Source organism: Bubalus bubalis, chromosome 9 (assembly GCF_019923935.1).
Source record: "Bubalus bubalis isolate 160015118507 breed Murrah chromosome 9, NDDB_SH_1, whole genome shotgun sequence".
NCBI lineage: Eukaryota > Metazoa > Chordata > Mammalia > Artiodactyla > Bovidae > Bubalus > Bubalus bubalis.
The window spans coordinates 20,479,864-20,501,078 of record NC_059165.1 but is presented as its reverse complement, the minus strand read 5'-3'; the positions used below and the strand labels follow the sequence as shown (position 1 = coordinate 20,501,078).

The following is a 21,215-nucleotide window of genomic DNA, read 5'->3' as shown; positions in this document are numbered from 1 at the left end:
ATAACTTACTCAGATGTTGACCTCAGTTTGTGCTTAGAAGTGTTATGTGGGAGTAGATTCCTCATTTCTAACATTTCTCCAATTCACACGCAAATTCTTAAGAGGTTAACATCTCATGGAGCGCTTCAACGTTAAAAGCCATGCCCTTTTAGGAACGAAATAAGACTCAGTACATGAGTTTTCTCTGCGGAAAGAAAACCAGCAATTGCGCACAGTTTTGTACGCAGGGCACAGTGCCCCGCTGCCTAGGTGTGCGCGATTCTTGTGCCCAAGGGGACAAACTAGCAAGCTGAGTCCAAGCGGACTACCATAAAACACGGCTCGCTCCCGAGGTCCTAGATGCGCTGCAGCTGCAGGATGTGCGCGTTGCTGCGCGCCGGCAGGTCAGCTAGGGCGCCTAGCTGCTGGAAGAGTCCATTAGGGACGGCCAAGGCAGGGTGTTCCGGTCGCCGGAGGGCCGGACCTGGTGGCCCGCTGCGCAGACGAGGGCGCCTCGTCTTGGGCGGCCACCCCCGCTCCGCTGGTCAGGTGAGCGCAGCCCGGGGAGCCGCGTGTCCGATTGGAGCAGCTGGAGGAGGCCGAGGGGAGGGTGAGCGGGGGAGGATGGAGCCACCTTCCTGATGCGACCGCGGGAGAAAGACTTGGCAGCACCGGGCGAAGTGTGCGGACGCGAGCGGGAGGCGGAGCGAGGATCGGGCGAAGGGAGGCTCGGCGGGGACCTCAGGGCGCGTGCGGATGTCGGTGTCCCCGGGGCCAGGTATGCGGTGGCTCTGCGGGGTGGTCCTACGAGCCTCGGGGTGGCTCGCGGGAGAGCCGCAGCATCCCGGCCGTGCGCGGTGGGTCGCCCGCACCTGTTGCTGGTGGTGTGGGCGGCGAGCGAGCCATGCGCTGCGGCTTATCCAGGCGTGCCGCCCGCGGCCACACCGCCTGCAGTCCCGGCGGGGCAGCTGGCGTGGCGGTCCCCCACCTGCCCCTGCCGAAGCCGCCTCATCTCACGGAAGGTGGGAAGCGAGCGAGCGGAGGGAAATAAAAGTTTTCTTCTCTTTCTGCCTGTTTGAACCTTGAATTCTGGCTTGAGTTTTAAACAGTCTGCTTGAAAAACAAGTGTTCTCTAGATCTGTCTAAGGCGCGCATTAGATAATAATAACGGGAAGGTTGAGATAAATTGAAAGAGTCTTTAGGTTCCAAAACCGCTACAGTCGAAGAACTTTCAGGGAATTGATTTCAGGAAAGTAGGAATTCGCCAGGAACTGTAGAATAATGTGTATTAAAAACTTATCCATTTTTAATGTTTTAAATTATTTCAAAATTGATTTTTTTCCTTGAAACCAAAACTTAAGAAATTATGGCAGTTTTTATCAAGCGGAAAAGCTGATTTGAAGGTGCCGTGTTTACTTGTTCTGCGTAACTCTTCTTTTAAACCATCTTTTCACGTTTCACAGAATCCACAGCCTTTAAAAATGTGTGTAATGTGTTTATATGTTAGCTGTACACTGTTTTAGAGATTACTGATATCAGATCTTAAAGATGCATCATTACTGACAATTAGGATAAAGCTCAAAAAATGTGCTTTAATACATTCAACATTAAATGTAAATACTTGCTGAAGTTGTTACCTTATATTACTAAAGTTCTTTTTCCTCCTCAATGTGTCATTTATCAAAAGAGCCAGATAGAACCGTAAAAAATATAAAAGGAAAAAAAGATGTTCTGTGTCTAGTAAGGATACAAATGAACTCCAGCAATCTGTTTTTTGGGGGGTTATTTCCTAGTCTGTAGGGAAATGCCAAATACACCTTCAACTGTGTTGCCGTAAAACATTTTAAATATTTGTGTTTAGATACAACATCCGGGCACTGCCTTAAATTAATACAGTGACTTTGGACATTCGTTTACCCTTCCGTGCCTTAGTTTCTTCATTTATAAAGTAAAGGGATTGGACTAGGTGTTTGAAAAGACTTAATTCAGCTAGAAATGAAATATCTCAAGATTATAACTTTTAAAAAAGGAGTAACCAAAATGTATACACTAGAAATAAGTATGACCCAAATTGGTCCATGTTCCTGTTTCCATGACGAGTGACAATAGCAGTTACCCAGTGTTGAATGCTTGCTATCGAATGGATTCTGAGAAGCCCTTTATACAGATTATTTAACACTCACAACAAGATGTAAATTAAATAGTGTTACCCAGTTTAACCATAATGCCAATAATTGTAGACCAAGTAATGTAAATAACTGTAGACTAGAATGTAAGTCCGTAATGGAGGTGAAGGTAAATTACGAAACACATGGAGTTTTAATATCATCAAATATAGAAATGATGAATTAGCTACACCTTTATTATATTTTAATAACAGTTATAGTTTGTGTTGTATATATACTTATCAAATATTGAGTGCTAATTATATTCATTGTCAGAAAATGATAACATAAGGTATATTTGGAACACAAATACTTTTGTGATAATCATGGATAGAAATGATATTAGGGAGGCTAGGGTTACACTTCTTCCTTTGGAGAAGGAAATGGCAACCCACTCCAGTGTTCTCGCCTGGAGAATCCCAGGGACAGTGGAGCCTGGCGGGCTGCCGTCTATGGGGTCGCACAGAGTCGGACACGACTGAAGTGACTTAGCAGGGTTACACAAAAGTTACAAAAAGTTCAGATATCTTTCTAGTTAGAGGTATCGTTGGCCTTGGCACACGCAAAGAAAAAGTGTTCACAGAAGAATCAGCTGTGACTAAACCCTTTTGTACATATTCCCATGATGAGTGATAATAGTATGCCACACTTTTTGAAAGTCCACTATATACTAGCTTTGTGTTTACTTGGCAAATATTATTTGATTTGCAGATGAAGAAACTGAAGCAGAAAGATCTATGCTCTGGAAAGCTCCACAAAGAAAACACATTTTAACTCAGATTATGTGTGTGATCCTTTATTGCTCAGAGATTCATAGACTGTGAACATAGCATTGAAATCCTCAAGCACTGGGAGGAGGCTTGCAGCCAAACTAGACTAATCCCTTTTATTTTATATTTGGGCAAACTGGAACTTTCTAAGTTAAGAGACTCACTTAAAGTCACATATTCTGTTTTCCCATTTATGACTGTAGATCTGTACATTCCCAGAAACAAATAAGTGAGAAGCATGTTAACGGATAAGTGTTGAGTTTATTGCCTCTCAACCAAATGCTGCCTCAAGCCCTTTTTAATATTGCTGACCTACTGTTATTGAAAATTTCAGGGGGCCCCAATTAGGCTGCAGAATCTTTGAGGACAGTGACTATATTTTGTATTTCTCTAGTATCTGTAGGATTTAGCAAAGTGATATATTGAGTAAATGGCTTTGTCACCTGTTTACCTGTGACAAGGGTCCAGAGTTTGGATCTAGTTTGGATGCACTGATCCAGGGTTTGCACAGTGAAATCTCTGTGCCATCACCACTTTGGCTTCGTGTACAGAGCAACTAGACAATTGATACATGCTCAGAAAGCATATTAAGCTGCTTGGATGATGATTATTTAATTTTACTATCAAATGTAAATAGTATGTTACCATGGAGATGGATGGGCATTTCCCTGATTTCGTGGGGGGAAAAAAATCACACAGCTAAGTATTACACACAGTTGAGTGTACACATCTCTCTAACTTGCAGATAACTTTTTTCCAGTTGTTAATACAAATTCATGTAGAAAATTCAAACGGTACAGGAAAAAAAAAAAAAAATCACCAGGAACTCCACTGTCCAAAGGTTTTGGTGACTATCTAGCCAGAGAGATGTCTTCCTTCTATTAACTCCTGCCTAATCAGGGTGAGAGCTGAATTATTTATTTAAACCGTTGATGGTTTAAAGCTCTATTTAGTCTTAGTATTCTCTCACTCAACTGTTCTATAAACAAAGATGTTTGCTGAAAAATGAAGATAAGCATGCTGCTAATAAACTGGACTCTTGCCCTCTCATGCAGAATAAAGTAGTACAGAAAGTTGATTTTGCCACATAATGCACGTCTGCTTTTTTCCCTTCAGCGGGCAGGACTTGGGGGACAGAAGTCATCTTTGAATGTTTGGAGGATTCTCTGATATGTCGGGATGTCCGGCCACACAGGAAGCCAGAGCAACAGAGCTCTGTGGTCCTGATAAGAGGTGTGGCAGAGGAGAGGAGGGTGGAACTGGGACACAGGAGGCTGTGGTAATACAAAGGCTGTGTTTTCTGATTCCACTGTGACACACTATACACTTTAAAATGTTCCACGCCAAGTCCCTCCCACAGCTGTTGGGCAGGTGGTCACGGGGCTCTTTCTGGTGCAGTCAGGCGTAAGTCTGCCTCTCCCTCCGAGTGGGGGCAGGATGCTGAAAGGGCAATTTCTCATTCATTTATTCAGGATTCTGAAAACTCAGAATGGACCGCCTTTCATCTAAAGGAGTCAAACTGACTGTTGGGATAGTGGTCCATCCATGAGTTTTGAACTAATACAAAATTATTAGTTATAAAGGAAGGCGGGGGGTTCTATTTGAGAGAGACAATGCCAGCTCTCTCTATGCATTTGAATGTCTTTACATTGCAAATGTTAGTTTTAAAGATTATTTGATTATTTGCATTTCATAAATTTATGTGTCCTTTAAATTCCTTTTCCCTGGGCATGTTTTCTTGATTTGTACTATGTATTTGGGAGTAGCATTCTTTCATGCTTTACTTTATTAGGGGCTTAACATGGCTTAAGTCCAACCATCTGTTCCAGTCTTGGCACATCAGCACATTAGTGGTGGTGGTGGGGGCTAAATAAAATTCCCACAATTTAAAGGTTAGGGAAAGAGCTACCTTTATGAATAGATTTCAGCAAGACAATAGTGCAGAAGTGGAGTAAAAATGCATTTCATTCTCTGAAGCACAAGGTCCCCTGTCTGTCTTTAGTTTTGTTGAAAGGCAATTAGCATTTCAGCTAGCCAATTTGCTTACATGCAACGAAGTACTTGGGTTTATAATTTGCTGCTCTCTGTCTGAAGCTGTTGAGTCCAGCTCTTATGTAATCCTCTCCCAAGTAGCCTTCTCTCCAGCATAGTTATTGTTGCTGGTCTTAAATAACTAATCAACAGAGAGTTTTCCTTGCCTTCAACTGTAGGGTGCCATAGGGCATGGAAAATGAAATGCCAAGCTAATAAGGGGATGATTGTAATTATTAAATAGTCATTATTGAAGTGGGGCACAGGTTGAAAGATGCTGAATAGCTTCAAATCAAATGCAACTTCAAAAAGGCATTGTGTAGTACTCTTAATAGTTTATTTCTGCATGCAGTATGTGCATAAACAAAGGGTATATATTAATATGTTGGAATTAATTGAGGAAGGTGACTCAAAATTAACAAAGAAGAAGCAATTCTTAATTATTTATATTGACTTTGCTCCTTTCTGCAAGAAAGAATTCTGTGGGGAGTATGTTTAAAGAGAAAATATTTTTTTTCTTAAGTGTTACAACAAATAAACAAGTGCTCTGAGGCGTATTGTGTAAATAATTCAAGGCTTTGTATTTGTATGCTAGTTGGAAAAAAGATTTTGTAAGCTTCTTTAGTCATGAATTCTGATTATTAGAGTGTTATTAGTATATTTCATGCATATACTGATATCCCTCTGAAAGAGCCACTGTATATTATGATAATCCTTTTGTTAGGATAATTGGAATAATATTATCCTTTAATCCATGTCATGGGACAGTAATTCAATTTAGCTCATCTTTTAATACAATCCTGTTTTTGCAAAGTTATACTTATGTAATTATTTGGAAGTAAAATAATACATTCCTCATTTTTCAAAGAATGTTTAACTGAAAGAAGGCATGTATTAGATACAAGCCTTGTAAGTGATCATTATAATTGAGAACATATATGAAAGGACTGCATGATCTTTATATTTCCGTTCTGTGATATAAAGAAAAAGCCCTATCTGCAGCTATAAATAGAGTGGTTTGTATATTGTTCAACTGCATTCACCAGTGTTGATGACTAGGAATGAATCAAAGGCTTACCTGTCCTCTGGCAGACTAGTCAACTCAGGATGGAACGTGTCCTGGAAACAGGGGGCCTTGATCTGCACTTTGAAGAGTGGTAAAGGAGAGGGAGTGCTGAGAGGTAGAGAGAAAGGCCTGGGGAATGTCTTGGATCAAAGGTGCACAGGTAAGAATGATCCGGCTGTCTTGTCCCAGATACACATTAGATCAACTTGTTGACAGAAGAGAAAAAGATGACTGAATGTATGGTGGTATGAATTTTTTTTTTAATTGAGATATAATTCACTTACCAAAAAAAAAAAAATTTCACCTTTCAAAGTAGACAATTCAGTGTCACTTAATGTATTTACAAATTTGTGCCATTGTTAACCATTGCCATTCCAGAACATTTTCATCACCTCAAAAAGAAATCCTGTTCCCATTCACCATCACTTCCTGTTCTCTCCCCACTCTCAAGTCTTTGGCAGCCAGTCTACGTTCTGTCCCTATAGACGTGCCTCTTTTAGACATGTTATATACATGGAGTCATCCAGTACATGGCCTTTTGTGTCTGCCTTCTGTCACTTACCTGATATTTACAAGGTTCGTCATGTGGTAGTGTTTGTACACGTAAAGTACTTTGTTCTTTTTTATGGCTGAATAATTCCATTCTGTAATATACTACTTTTTGTTTATCCATTCATCAATCGATGGACATTTATATTGTTTCTAATTTTTAACTATTATATTATGGACAAGTTTGTGTACAAGTTTTTGTATGAATAAATGCTTTCAGTTCTCCTGGTAAGGAGTGGAATTGCTGGGTCAATAGAGAGGTGAATAAAATAGCCAGGATACATTTAGAAGAACTTTATCCCTTCTATACATTCTATTAACCTCAGTGTCACCATATAAGGCAGATGATTCAGGTGTGACCTGATGTTTTATCAGTTAGAACTCTACTTGCATAGATCTCTGCCAATTGTGTGTGTGCTAAGTCATTTCAGTTGTTTCTGACTCTTTGCAACCCTATGAACTGTAGCCCACTAGGCTCCTCTGTCCGTGGGGATTCTCCAGGCAAGAATACTAGAGTGGGTTGCCCTACCCTCCTCCTATGAACTGTAGCCCACTAGGCTCCTCTGTCCGTGGGGATTCTCCAGGCAAGAATACTAGAGTGGGTTGCCCTACCCTCCTCCTATGAACTGTAGCCCACTAGGCTCCTCTGTCCATGGGGATTCTCCAGGCAAGAATACTAGAGTGGGTTGCCCTACCCTCCTGCAGGGGATCTTCCTGACTTAGGGATTGAATCCATGTCTCTTATGTCTCCTGCATTGGCAGGTGGGTTCTTTACCACTAGTGCTACCTAGGAAGCCCAGATCTTTGCCAATTATAATTCATTTAATATAACCAAACTGTGATAAAACAAAATAAAAGAACAGTTTGCAACCAATGACTTCTCCCTCACTAGTGGCTGTAGGTTTTCTTAAGATAGGAAGTATGGTAATGGCTGGCATAATGCTTGACCTTTCTAGGATATGTTAAAATAAAAGATGTGATTGTATATTACATGATGCACACTGAATTCAATTTTCTGATGACTTCTGTCCTTTCGGCAGGCATTCATCTAAATGATATGGTTGAGTTGACAAAATGAGATAAATTTATTTTTTCTTCTAAGGTAAATTACAGAGCTTTAAAATGTTATTTTGTTAAGGAGGGCAGTTCATAGATTATTTGATTGAAAGTTGGGCTTTAAGTAAAAGACATGTTCAGTTCACTAACGTATAGTTTGTCAGATATCACTAATTCTGTTGTGTATGTGTACACTTGTGTATTTATCTGAAACCTTAAGTGATTTTCTGAAAGGGTCTGATATACTTTATGAAATAAATTGACATTTGAACGAATTTGTCTAATTTTGGATGAGGCAGAATATTTTAAGCTCTTTTGAAAAAACCTGATATATTTGCTTAGGGCCTTATGATTTGGGCTTCCCCTGTGGCTCAGCTGGTAAAGAATCCACCTGCAATACGGGAGACCTGGGTCCCATCCCTGGGTTGGGAAGATCCCCTGGGGAAGGCTACCCCCTCCAGTATTCCGGCCCGGAGAATCCCATGGACTGTATAGTCTATGGGGTCGCAAAGAGTTGGACACAACTGAGCGACATTCACTTTATGATTTGGAGCATATGTTCACATAAATTTATTCATGTAATCTTAATAACCACTTCACTGTTAGAGCCACTTTGACCTCCTGATGGCAATATATTCATGCATTTTTACATTTTAATTATTTATTTAAAATTAATTTTATTAGCGTATAGTTGAATTACAGTGTTGTGGTAGTTTCTGTTGTACCCTGCATTCTTCACAAGTTGGAATTTTCAACTGAGGCACCAAAAAAGTTGTATATCAAATGTCAAAGCGAGTTGCGAGAAATTATCAGGACTCAGAATTTCAAAGAAGATAACAGAAACTAATTGGATAATTTTAAAATTTATTCATATAAAGTAAAAGAGTTAAGTCCGAGAGAGGATTTTCTGGAGAGAATTTATATTGGAAATCCGTGGAAGTGCTGTGACTATCCCATCTTGTGTGTATCTGTGTGTATGTGTGTTAATCGATCAGTTGTGTCTGACTCTTTGCAACCCATGGGCTGTAGCCTGCCAGGCTTCTCTGTCCATGGGGTTCTCTGGGCAAGAATACTGGAGTGGGTTGCCATTCCCTTCCCCAGGGGATTTTCCCAATTTAGGGATTAAAACCCGGGTCTCCTACGTTGCAGGCAGATTCTTTACCATCTGAGTTTGTGGCTCTTCTTGAATGTGGTGGGAAGGGCTTCAGCTCTGCTTGGAGAGTCTGATTTGTGGTTGAGGACAGAAGCAAAAATGTTACCAAAGAACTCAGCAGGGTGGAGGGATGTGTCTGGTGATGCTGTGCAAAGGGAAGTGAGCCCCAAGAGCCAGCTATGGCACTCACAATAGGAATGTTAGCTGAAGTCATTTTCAAAGAATCTTGCCTAAGAGGACAGCTTGTGGCAGGCCTTGGTTGGGGTAAAAGAAAAGTTAGTGTTAAATTAGGAGAAGGCAATGGCACCCCACTCCAGTACTTTGCCTGGAAAATCCCATGGACGGAGGAGCCTGGTAGGTGGCAGTCCATTGGGTCGCTAAGAGTCGGACACGACTGAGCGACTTCACTTTCACTTTTCACTTTCATGCATTGGAGAAGGAAATGGCAGCCCACTCTAGTGTTCTTGCCTGGAGAATCCCAGGGACGGGGGAGCCTTGTGGCTGCCCTCTATGGGGTCACACAGAGCCGAACATGACTGAAGTGACTTAGCAGTAGCAGCAGTGTTAAATTAATTAGAGCTTGATTGTTAATGTGAGTTTGCCAGTAAATAGGTATTATTATGAAAGCTTTCAAACATGTATGTAAATAGAAAAGTAAAATGAACCCCTTTACACCTACTGCTCAGAATTGACAGTTTTCAAGATTTTCTCTGTTTGTTTCATGTATCAACATATCACAGAAGGAAGCTGTAAAAATACGGTTATTTTCTTACATAATCACAATTCTGTTATCTTACCTAACAAAATTAACAATAATCCCATAGTCTCGTTCACTAGTGAGTTCATTTTCAAATTTCCTTGCTTGCCTCAAATATGTCTTTTTAGAGTTTGATTCTTTTAATTAGCATGTAAATAATTCTTAGCTGTTCTTCTGACAGAATCTCAAAGTCGTTTTGAATCGCCCTTTTCCCCCATACCTTTGATGTGTTGAAGAAATTTGGTAATTTATCACCTGGTATATCTGTGTTCTGCATTTGATTGTTTCTTTCTTTTTGGAATACTTAATGAGTTTCTTTATCCCCCGTTTTGAGTTAGTGATGGACAGGGAGGCCTGGCGTGCTGCAATTCATGGGGTCGCAAAGAGTCAGACACGACTGAGCGACTGAACTGAAACTGGGAGTTAGCTGTCAAAGCTCCATTGGATTCAGGTTCTGTCTTTTGGACAATATAGGTGGTGCTGTAAACTTTATATGCTATTTATCTGGACATGTGTGGTTCTCTGTCTTTAGTGACACTAGGCATCAGCAGTGGATTTGAATTTAAATCAACAGTCAGAAAGCCCAGTCTCTACATTCAGAAGTTTCTCATTAACAGCCCACCCCCAGTTTTACTGAGATATGATTGACATGTAGCACTGTATTATTTTAAGGTGTACAGCAAAATGATTTGATATATGTGTATATTGCAAAATGATTACCACAGTAGTTTAGATAACATCCCTCTCCTCACATAGCTATAAATATTTTTTCTTGTAATGAGAACTTTTAAGGTTTTCTCTCTTAGCAGCTTTTGAATATATAATACTATCTTGGTAGCTGTAATCATCATGCTGTGTATTACATTCTGGGAAGAACTTATAACTGGGAGTTTATAGTTTTTGAATGCCTTTACCCATTTTCACCTCCATCTCCCTCTGGCAGCCCCAATGTAATCTGTTTCTGAGTTTGTTTTTTAAAATGCCACATATAAGTAAGATCATACAATATTTATCTTTCTTTGTATGACTTACTTCACTTAGCATAAAATCCTCATGGTCTATCCATGTTGTAAAAATGGCAAGATTTCCTTCTTTTTATGGCTGAATAATATTCCTGTGTGTGTGTGTGTGTGTGTGTGTGTGTGTACACATGTTTATCACAGTATCTATTCAATCCATTCATTCATTGATGGGCACTTAGGTTGTTGCTATGATTTGGCTGTTGTAAATAATGCTACAGTGAACACGGTGATACAGATATCTCTTTGAGATAGTGATTTTGTTTCCTTCAGATATGTATCTTGAATGGGAATTGCTGGATCCTCTGGTGGTTCTATTTTTAGTTTCTTTGAGGAAGCTTTATAATGTTTTCTACAGTGGCTGCACGAATTTACATTCCCTCCAACAGCGCCCAACTTCTTTTCTCCACATCCTTATCAACACATCTCTTGTCTTTTTTATTACAGCCATTCTAACAGTGTGAGGTGATATTTTATTGTGGTTTTGATTTCATTTCCCTGATGGTTAATGATGTTGACTGTCTTTTCATGTACCTATTGCTCATTTTTATGTCTTTGGGAAATGTTTATTTAGTTCCTCTGCCTATATTTTAATCAGATATTTTTGGTATTTAGTTTATGAGTTCTTTATACCTTTTGGATAGTAACTTCTTATTAGATACATGATTTGCAAATATTGTCCTCCATTCTGCAGGTTTCCTTTTCGTTTTGTTGATGGCTTCTTTTGCTGAGTGGAAGCTTTTTAGTTTAGTGTGGTCCTACTTGCTTAGTTCTGCTTTTGTTGAATTTCCTTTTGATGTGAAATATAAAAAATCATTGCCAGAATCAATGTCAGGGAGCTTACCCCTTGGTTTTCTTCTAGGAGTTTTATGGTTTCAGGTCTTGCATTAGAATCTTTAATCTATTTTTTAAAAAATTTTTATCTAATTGTTTCACCCATGAATGGTCATTTCTTTAGTTATTTTTTTGAAAGTTGCAAACAGGTGGTTTTCTAACTCTGTCCCTCTTGCCACATTAACTGGAATTTTTTTAAGGAAAACTTTTTCCTTAACTAGGCTATTGGTTTACTCTGAAAAGGAATTTACCTAGGATAGATAGGATAAATATTTAATTCTTTCCCTTTAAATGTTAATTTCAGAGTAAGGAGTTGATACCCTGGTTGCATTTAGTGGTGACCAAGAGACATGAAACAACAGACTGGTTCCAAATAGGAAAAGGAGTACATCAAGGCTGTATATTATCACCCTGCTTATTTAGCTTATATGCAGAGTACATCACGAGAAACGCTGGACTGGAAGAAACACAAGCTGGAATCAAGACGGCCGGGAGAAATATCAATAACTTCAGATATGCAGATGACACCACCCTTATGGCAGAAAGTGAAGAGGAACTAAAGAGCCTCTTGATGAAAGTGAAAGTGGAGAGTGAAAAAGTGGGCTTAAAGCTCAACATTCAGAAAACGAAGATCATGGCATCCGGTCCCATCACTTCATGGGAAATAGATGGGGAAACAGTGGAAACAGTATCAGACTTTATTTTTTTGGGCTCCAAAATCACTGCAAATGGTGACTGCAGCCATAAAATTAAAAGACACTTACTCCTTGGAAGGAAAGTTATGACCAACCTAGATAGCATATTGAAAAGCAGAGACATTACTTTGCCAACAAAGGTCTGTCTAGTCAAGGCTATGGTTTTTCCTGTGGTCATGTATGGATGTGAGAGTTGGACTGTGCAGAAAGCTGAGCGCCAAAGAATTGATGCTTTTGAAGTGTGGTGTTGGAGAAGACTCTTGAGAGTCCCTTGGACTGCAAGGAGATCCAACCAGTCCATTCTGAAGGAGATCAGCCCTGGGATTTCTTTGGAAGGAATGATGCTAAAGCTGAAACTCCAGTACTTTGGCCACCTCATGTGAAGAGTTGACTCATTGGAAAAGACCCTGATGCTGGGAGGGATTGGGGGCAAGAAGAGAAGGGGACGACAGAGGATGAGATGGCTGGATGGCATCACTGACTCTATGGACGTGAGTCTGAGTGAACTCTGGGAGTTGGTGATGGACAGGGAGGCCTGGCATGCTGTGATTCATGGAGTCACAAAGAGTCAGACACAACTGAGCGACTGAACTGAACTGAACTGAAGGGTATCAGTCCTGGGTGTTCATTAGAAGGACTGATGCTGAGGCTGAAACTCCAATACTTTGGCCACCTCATGCGAAGAGTTGACTCATTGGAAAAGACCCTGATGCTGGGAGGTATTGGGGGCAGGAGGAGAAGGGGACGACAGAGGATGAGATGGCTGGATGGCATCACCGACTCGATGCACATGAGTTTGGGTAGACTCCAGGAGTTGGTGATGGACAGGGAGGCCTGGTGTGCTTCGATTCATGGGGTCACAAAGAGTCAGACACGACTGAGCAATTGAATTGAACTGAACTGAGAGATGTCAAATAGTCTGCTGAATAAATTCCAAATTTAGAGGTGAAGTTTGGCTGGAGATGTACATTTGGAAGACTATGTTTAAAGCAGTGAGGTCAATGAGATCCCAGTGAGAGTGAGTGTAGATGCAGAAGAGGTCTGGGGTGGTATAACTTCAAGGTATTTTGTACCCAGACTGATGCCTGTTTTATCACACAGACATCAGAAGATAGGGATCCAGCAAAGGAGACTGAAGGGTACCTAGTGAGTGAGAAGGGAAAGCAGATGAATGTGGCATCAGGAAGCCACATGAGAAAGTGACTCGAAGCAGGAAGTGACCAACCACCTGCTCTTTCAGTCACTTTTTTTTTTTTAATTTACTTTTTGGCTGTGGACATATAGTTCCCAACCAGGGATGGAACCCACATTCCCTGCTTTGGGAGTGTGGGTTCTTTTTTTTTTTTTTTTGGCATGTGGGATCTTAGCTCCCTGACCAGGATTGAGCCCATGACTCCTGCAGTGAAAGCATGGAGTCTTAACCACTGGACCGTCAGAAAAATCCCTGGAAGTGTGGATTCTTAACCACTGGACCAGGAAAGCCCCTCAGTCACATTTTGTATTATGATTTTTCCAGCACATCCTAAACCACAAGAGCATATTTAAAAGCGTTATAGGAGGTGGCTGAACTTAGAGAAATGGGAGATATTTAGAGTGGGAAAGATGTGGTCTGATAATGGGAAAGTTAAGTCCAAGTTACAAGAGAAATTCGGGTAAGTCACTTCTTGTGAAACTTTCACTTCTAGTCTACATTCGCAGAGCCTCAACTCTCACATTTGCTTCTGTAAGTTTAAATGAAACTCTGGATTCAAAATAGGGTGAAATTAAAATCTAATGTTGAAAGACATAACAAAAAGTATTGTCTTTCATGAATTGTGAAAAAAATACAGATAGAAAAATGATACATATTTTTTTAAAAGCCAGTTAAACTTTATGATTGAAAGAAGGGACAATTACCATGCTAGAAGGTGAGGGCAGAGTGGGTGGTATAACTTCAAGGTATTTTGTACCCTGGACACATTGATCAAAGGCAAAATAAAGAAGGAGCAACAGTCTGAGGGAGTCATTGCATTATCAGAAAAAGATTCCCTGTATTTCAGTTCATGATATCAGGTCTCCTATGGCCAAGTCAAGAGATGAAATATAGTGTAGTTGATACACACAATGAATTCTATTAAAGTCTTTTTCACTGGTGAATTTTCTTCAAAGGTAAGTTTTGTGTAGAAAGGATTTCATAGAAGCATGTGAAATAGACCTGTGTAGGGGGAACTGTGTTCTTTTCTGAAGTTGTATATTATAGCTGAAAGAAGAAAATGGAGGATGGAGGATAAGGAAGAAAACAGGAAAGGTACAAAGGTGATGAGAGATTTGCCTACATCCTTATTTTGATTGATATTTCTGCCTTTTTTGTTTTAGAAAAACGCTTGGACACTAAACATATATAGAAGTTACCTATTTTATAATGGGTTGATAACACATTCATATAATTCTAAAGTTGTAGTTCTTGCATTACATTAAGCCCTAGAAATTTACAGCCACAATTCAAGTGTTAGGATGGGGATGTTAAATGATCTTTAGATTTAGATCTCATTTAGAAAATGATCTTCAGTTTCAGAGTTCTATATTTTGGTATTTTGCTTTTCAAAATAGGATTAGAGATGACCAAAGTAGAACATTTTCAAATGCAGTAACTATGAAAAAAATAGAAAAACACAAAGAAACAGCAAAATCACTTCAAATTTCTTTTGCCTAAAGTTGACCATGGTTTTTTCAGTACTTTTCCAGGTGGATATTCACTTGTATATATAAACATGTATGTATATTTAGTATTTATATTTTATGTAAAGTATTTTATTTTAAATTAACATACTGCATCATAAAATTCATTTAAGATAGACTATAATATTTTATAATATGATATTCTTCATTCTTTTAAATAATTATGTAATAAGGTTGGATATGCATGCTCAGTCATGTCTGACTGTTTGTGACCCCATGGACTGTAGCCCACCAGGCTCCTTTGTCCATGGAATTCTCTGGGTGAGAATACTGGAATGGGTTGCCATGCCCTCCTCCAGGGGATCTTATCAACCCAGGAATCGAACTCACATCTCTTACGTCTCCTGCATTAGCAGATTTTTCCAGCAATCGTGTGCAAGTCATATACTGATGTGAGAGTTGGACCAGAAAGAAGAATGAGCATTGAAGAATTGATGCTTTCAAACTGTGGTGTTGGAGAAGACACCCTTGGACTGCAAGGGGATCAAATCAGTCAATCCTAAAAGACATGAACCCTGAATATTCATTGGAAGGACTGATGCTGAAGCTGAAGCTCCCATACTTTGACTCTCTGATGTAAAGAGCCGACTCATTGGAAATGACCCTGATGCTAGGAAAGATTGAGGGTAGGAGGAGAAGGGGGTGGCAGAGGATGAGATGGTTAGATAGCATCACCAACTCAATGGACATAAGTTTGAGCAAACTCCAGGAGATAGTGGATAGGAAAGCCTGGAGAGCTTCAGTCCATGGGTTCACAAAAAGTCAGACAGGACTGAGCAACTGAACAACAAGGATCTTTTCTGTTCCACATTACTGTACAGTATCCATTTTCATCACCCATCACAACTTGTTTTTAAAAATGGAACATTTTTTTACATTTCAGTAGAGAAATGGATGTGGAAATACAGTCAAGATTCTTTTTGCTTAACTTATGTGGAAATCAAACATCAAAGCAGTAAACAACCAAGCTGGTGCAAGTGATTTCCAATGCATGATTTAGGTATTTTGAGCATATTGGGCTATCTCCTGCATGGTATAATGCTGACCGTTTTCCATTAATGTCTCAATTTGATCACTGTCAACTTTAACTGGTCTGCCAGACCATGGAGCACCATCCAGAGAAATCTGCAACACAAAACTTTACAAACCACTTTTGACATGTTCCATCAGTCACAGCGTTGCCAACTACCTAGACAGTTCCCTCTGGCTATTCGTAGCACATTGCCTAACCTAGAGTAACTGCTCAATAATTGTGCATTATTGTTATTAATTTACCCAATTAATACTGACAAAATGAAAGCAAAGAGGAACTAAAGGGTCTCTTGATAAGGGTGAAAGAGGAGAGTGAAAAAGCTAGCTTAAAACTGAGCATTCACAAAACTAAGATCATGGCATCTGTTGCCATCACTTCATGGCAAATAGAAAAAGTGGAAACAGTGACATATTTTATTTTCTTGGGCTCCAAAATCACTGTGGATGGGGACTGCAGCCATGAAATTAAAAGACACTTGCTCCTTGGAAGAAAGCTATGACAAACCTAAACAGTATATTAAAAAGCAGAGATACCACTTTGCCAACAAAGATCCATATAGTCAAAGCTATGGTTTTTCCATAGTCATGAATGGATGTGAGAGTTGGACTATAAAGAAAGCTGAACACCGAAGAATTGATGCTTTTGAACTGTGGTGTTGGAGAAGACTCTTGTGAGTCCCTTGGACTGGCAAGGAGATCCAGCCAGTCCACCCTAAAGCTAAAGGAGATCAGTCCTGAGTGTTCATTGGAAGGGCTGATGCTGAAGTTGAAACTCCAATACTTTGGCCATCTGATGCGAACAACTGACTCACTGGAAAAGACCCTGATGCTTGCTTCCCGTGTCCCTAACAAGGTGTGGAATTAGTTAATACTCTGGTTCAAGTTTTGCAGATCATCCAGGAATATCAGGAACCCCACAGTTTTGTTCTTTGAACACAACATTGCCGTTCATTCCCCTTCTGATCTTGAAGTCGGCGCCCATGATGGGTTTTCGTTGTGCTTTTCCAACTTTCCTAAATTCTCAATGCTTCCATCTACCTCAGACAGCCTCCTTTTATTCTGATGTTGCTGCTTTGAGGGTGGGTGGGTGAGAGGATGGTATTTACACAAGGCAGTCTAGATTGCCAGATTGGTTTCTCTTGACTGTGTGGACATGGAAGGTCTAGAGCCTGGAATCTGGCCCTTGTGGCAGACGAGGGTGAGACTACCCTGATGCTGCAGCTGTTCTTTTTTCCTTCCTTTAACGCTTGAAGGAACTTGAGTCCCAGAGAAGTGAATTGGTTTGTTCAAAGTCACACAGGTGGGAAGATGGTTGAGACTAGCGTGGAGCCCGTGTCTGACTCCAGCTCTAGTATTTACCTCCTGCTTGACCCCCAGACGTCCTGGCAGCATCCCGCTAGAGGCTTCATAGCACCTATCACAGAATCTTCACGTGCCAGGAATGCCTCCCAGTGTCTTATAAAATCAAATGCCCGCAACTCTGCAGGGAGGCAGTCCTCAAGATGTGTAATGAGTGAATGTGTGTGTGTGCATCTATGCAGATGCACATTTGTGCCTCTTTTTTCCCTCTTTGAATGGCATAAATATATGAAATATTTTACTTTCCTCTTTTACCCAAGACTGAGGAGACATGGGCAGGTTTCTGGAGAGCAAATTCTCTGTCCAAATAACAGCTGCCACTCAGATCCAGCCAATCAATATTGTGTAAAAATGTGGACTCAGATTTACCAATTCTGTGACTTTTCAAAATAGTCCAGAAATCCACTTTTTAAAAATGCAGAATCTTCACATATGATCTTGGCAAACATTCTCTAGTGTTATTTTGTAAACACAGTTTAGACTAAAAAGCACATCTCTCTGGATTGAAACCTCTGAGTTTGTTTATGAAGCTCTCTCCCTTACCTTCCATGAGGGCAAATAATTCATTTAGAAAATATAAGCACCTAGATACTTGGTAAAGACAGATGGTATTCCCTAAGTAGGTACAGAATATAAAGAAATCACACAAAGAACCTCTCCCCACCTTTTTTTTAGGTTAATGCTGAATCTCAGTGGAAAGACTAGAACTAATTAGAGCTGTTTTCAGTAAGACTTTAATTTCAAGAAAATTATTTTTGACTTTTGCCTTTGAGTTCTATGAAGAATTAAAAATTGTACAATGTTATAAGTGGCAAAAATTCTTAAAACCTCTTTTCATAATTTGAGAAATTGTTATTGTTTTGGAAGATGGAGGGGTGCCATCTAATGGTGGTTCAAGAAATCTTTAGATACAGGAGCCTTACATTTCAAAGAAGCCAAAAGACAAGTGTGTCTTATCTCTTGACAGAAGACCTTTCAGATTTGGTGGCTGCAGGAACATACCTTGACTTAATTTACTGCTTTTGAATTTGCCTCAAAGGATTTAGTGTAGTGAATCTTTCCTTTTGTGTTTTGCCAAAGTGGAGTTGAAAGAGCACAGATGAAATCCATAATCTTGTAGCACTCCACGTAGCTCTAGAGTTGAAGCGTCTCTACACTGTTCATCCTTTTTCCTCTGTGGGCATTTGTAATCCGGATATGAGCAGCTTGATCAGTTTTTATGAGATACTTATTTGGTGACTTCGGAGAAGGCAATGGCACCCCACTCCAGTACTCTTGCCTGGAAAATCCCATGGACAGAGGAGCCTGGTAGGTTGCAGTCCGTGGGGTCGCTAAGAGTCGGACACGACTGAGCAACTTCACTTGCACTTTTCACTTTCATGCATTGGAGAAGGAAATGGCAACCCACTCCAGTGGTTCTGGATATGAGCAGCTTGATTAGTTTTTATGAGATACTTATTTGGTGACTTCGGAGAAGGCAATGGCACCCCACTCCAGTACTCTTCCCTGGGAATCCCAGGGACGGGGGAGCCTGGTGGGCTGCCGTCTATGGGGTCGCACAGAGTCGGACACGACTCTGGACATGGACAATGAAGAAACATTACATAGAAGATAGATTCCAGAATAGATAACAAAGCAACTTGGAGGTAACAAAGGCTATAAAGAGAATTTTGTTGTTGGTGGTATTTAGACACTTAATCATGTCCAACTCTTCTGTGACTTCATGGACTGTAGCCTGCCAGGCTCCTCTCGCCATGAAATTCTCCAGGCAAGAATACTGGAGTAGGTTGTCATTTCCTCTTCCAGGGGATCTTTCTGACACAGGATCGAACTCATGTCTCCTGCATTGCCGGCGGATTCTTTTACTGCTGAGCCACTGGGGAAGTCCCCATAAAGAGAACAGAAAATTTAAAAAATAAGTATTTTCTGAGAAGTAAAAGATGGTTTAATGGATTAAGGGAAAAAGAACAGGCTACAACTATTTCCTAGAAATTGAAAACACAATGGGATAAACAAAAAAAATTAGAAGAACTGAAATTTTATTTATTTATTTATTTAAATAATTGATGCATAATATTTTATTTCTATTTGTACATGCCTCTGTATTTATTTTTTATTTATTTATTTTTAAATTTTATTTTATTTTTAAACTTTACATAATTGTATTAGTTTTGCCAAATATCAAAATGAATCCGCCACAGGTATACATGTGTTCCCCATCCTGAACCCTCCTCCCTCCTCCCTCCCCATTCCATCCCTCTGGGTCATCCCAGTGCACCAGCCCCAAGCATCCAGTATCGTGAAATTTTATTGTGAATTAAATTCTCTGAAATAGGGGAAAAATCAAAGGCTAGAAATTAGAGATAATAATTAGAAAATTAGAGGGCTAGTCTGAGAAAACCAGTGTTAAAGAGTTTCAGGATGCAAGAACAGTGAAAATGGAAGGTGAAGAAATCATTGTGAAATAATATAAGAAAAATTTCTGATACTCTAAAGATGAATATATGAGTGAAAAGGACTGACTGAGTGTTTAGCCAAATAGACAAAAATAATCACGTTCCAAGAAAAATCTTGTGCAATTTTATGCTTTGGATGGAGAGAACATTCTGGGGCGGCAGGGGGGTAGGGTGTGGGGTTAACACAAATAAGCAAACACATATAATACTTTGGAATCAAAATGATTTTGAATTTCTTAACAGCAACATTGGAAGTCTGAAAACAGTGGAACAAAGCTTTCAAAATAATGAAAGAAAACTATTTTTACCAAAAATTCTATACCCAATGAAAATATTAGTTAAATGAAAAATTAATATTAGAGTAATTTCTGATATGCAAGACCTAAAACATTTATATTCACATACACTTTTTTGGGAAGTTACTGGAGGATGTTCTGTATCAAAAAAAGGGATAAACCAAGTAAACCATAAAAGGAAAATGTGGGAATCAGTAAACAGGAGATCAAATGGGGAACAATCAAAAACAATCCCAGGATGAAGTAAAAGGGGATCTCATGATGACTCTTGTGTTCCAGGTATAGAGGTCATGCTTAATGTAGATCTTCAGGAATGTAGGTTTGATAATGTGAGATCTAGTAAATTTCAAGTTTCCATAGTTGTGTCTACCCTTCCCTAGAGGCTGAATTGGTAGATACAGTAAAAGGCAGTGGGAACCATCATTTTACAGGTGAGATCTATAAAGCTGACAGTGTGTTGTTGAGACAGTAAATATTTTCCCATGATGGATGTCTACCACAAAGCCTAGTATTTACCTATTTATGTCTTGAAAAAATGTGTTGATTCCTGTAGTCTCCATGTAGAAGAAAACAGAATTTGTTGCATGGATTTTCTCCTGTAGACATACATATTAATATATGTATAGATTCTCTTATGAGAGACAGATAAGGTCGATAACCGTAATGGACTATGTGTAGAAGAAGCGTATGGCTGGTGGGGGTTGGTGTGAGGTAAACGTTCTATTGTTTACTTTTTTGTTCCTTTTTAATATGGTATCACATATATGTCATTTATAGGTGAATAAAATTATTTTCCTTAAAGTTGTAAGTTATATATATATATAATATATATATAAAGATAAGAAACATTTATAGTCTGAAAAACTATGAGACTATTCCTTTTATCATTTAAAAGTATTTAGCATTTCCTCAATTTATAACATTAGATTATTTGATTTTGAAAGATGCACATTTAAATTCTGTTTTAGTATGGAAGAAGGAAACAGCCAATTTTTTGTAGTACTTGCCAAATACCAATAACACAGATTAAGAATTCTTAGAGGCTGAATAATTGATGATGTGAATGATGAAACCTCTGTTGTTCCACAGGAGTAATTCTATAGTTTGAGAATGCCCTTTAGTAAATGTAATAGAATTCAAGTAATTCTAAACTTGAAAACCTTGCTCCATTAGGATCATATTTTCAGTATGAATTACCTGGTGGTCCCACCGTGGGAAGGATGTTTGCTATGGCGTGGACAAGACAACAGCTGAAGCTGAAAAATCAATGTAACCCTTCA

At 39.5% G+C, this 21,215-nt stretch overlaps 1 protein-coding gene across 5 annotated transcripts in view; it reads left to right on the top strand.

The window, feature by feature from the left end:
• The first annotated feature begins 538 nt into the window (after nucleotides 1–538).
• Nucleotides 539–21,215, top strand: part of ADGRV1 (adhesion G protein-coupled receptor V1) — a 543,743-nt gene continuing 523,066 nt past the window's right edge. For 2 of the 5 annotated variants that reach the window (XM_025292226.3, XM_044947302.2), the window contains exon 1: nucleotides 543–757. In XM_025292226.3, the coding sequence (XP_025148011.3) occupies nucleotides 736–757 (22 nt within the window). In that variant the 5' untranslated portion in view covers nucleotides 543–735. Of the gene's footprint in view, nucleotides 758–21,215 lie in introns of all 5 variants that reach the window. The other 3 variants (XM_044947305.2, XM_044947304.2, XM_044947303.2) reach the window with 3 other exon arrangements.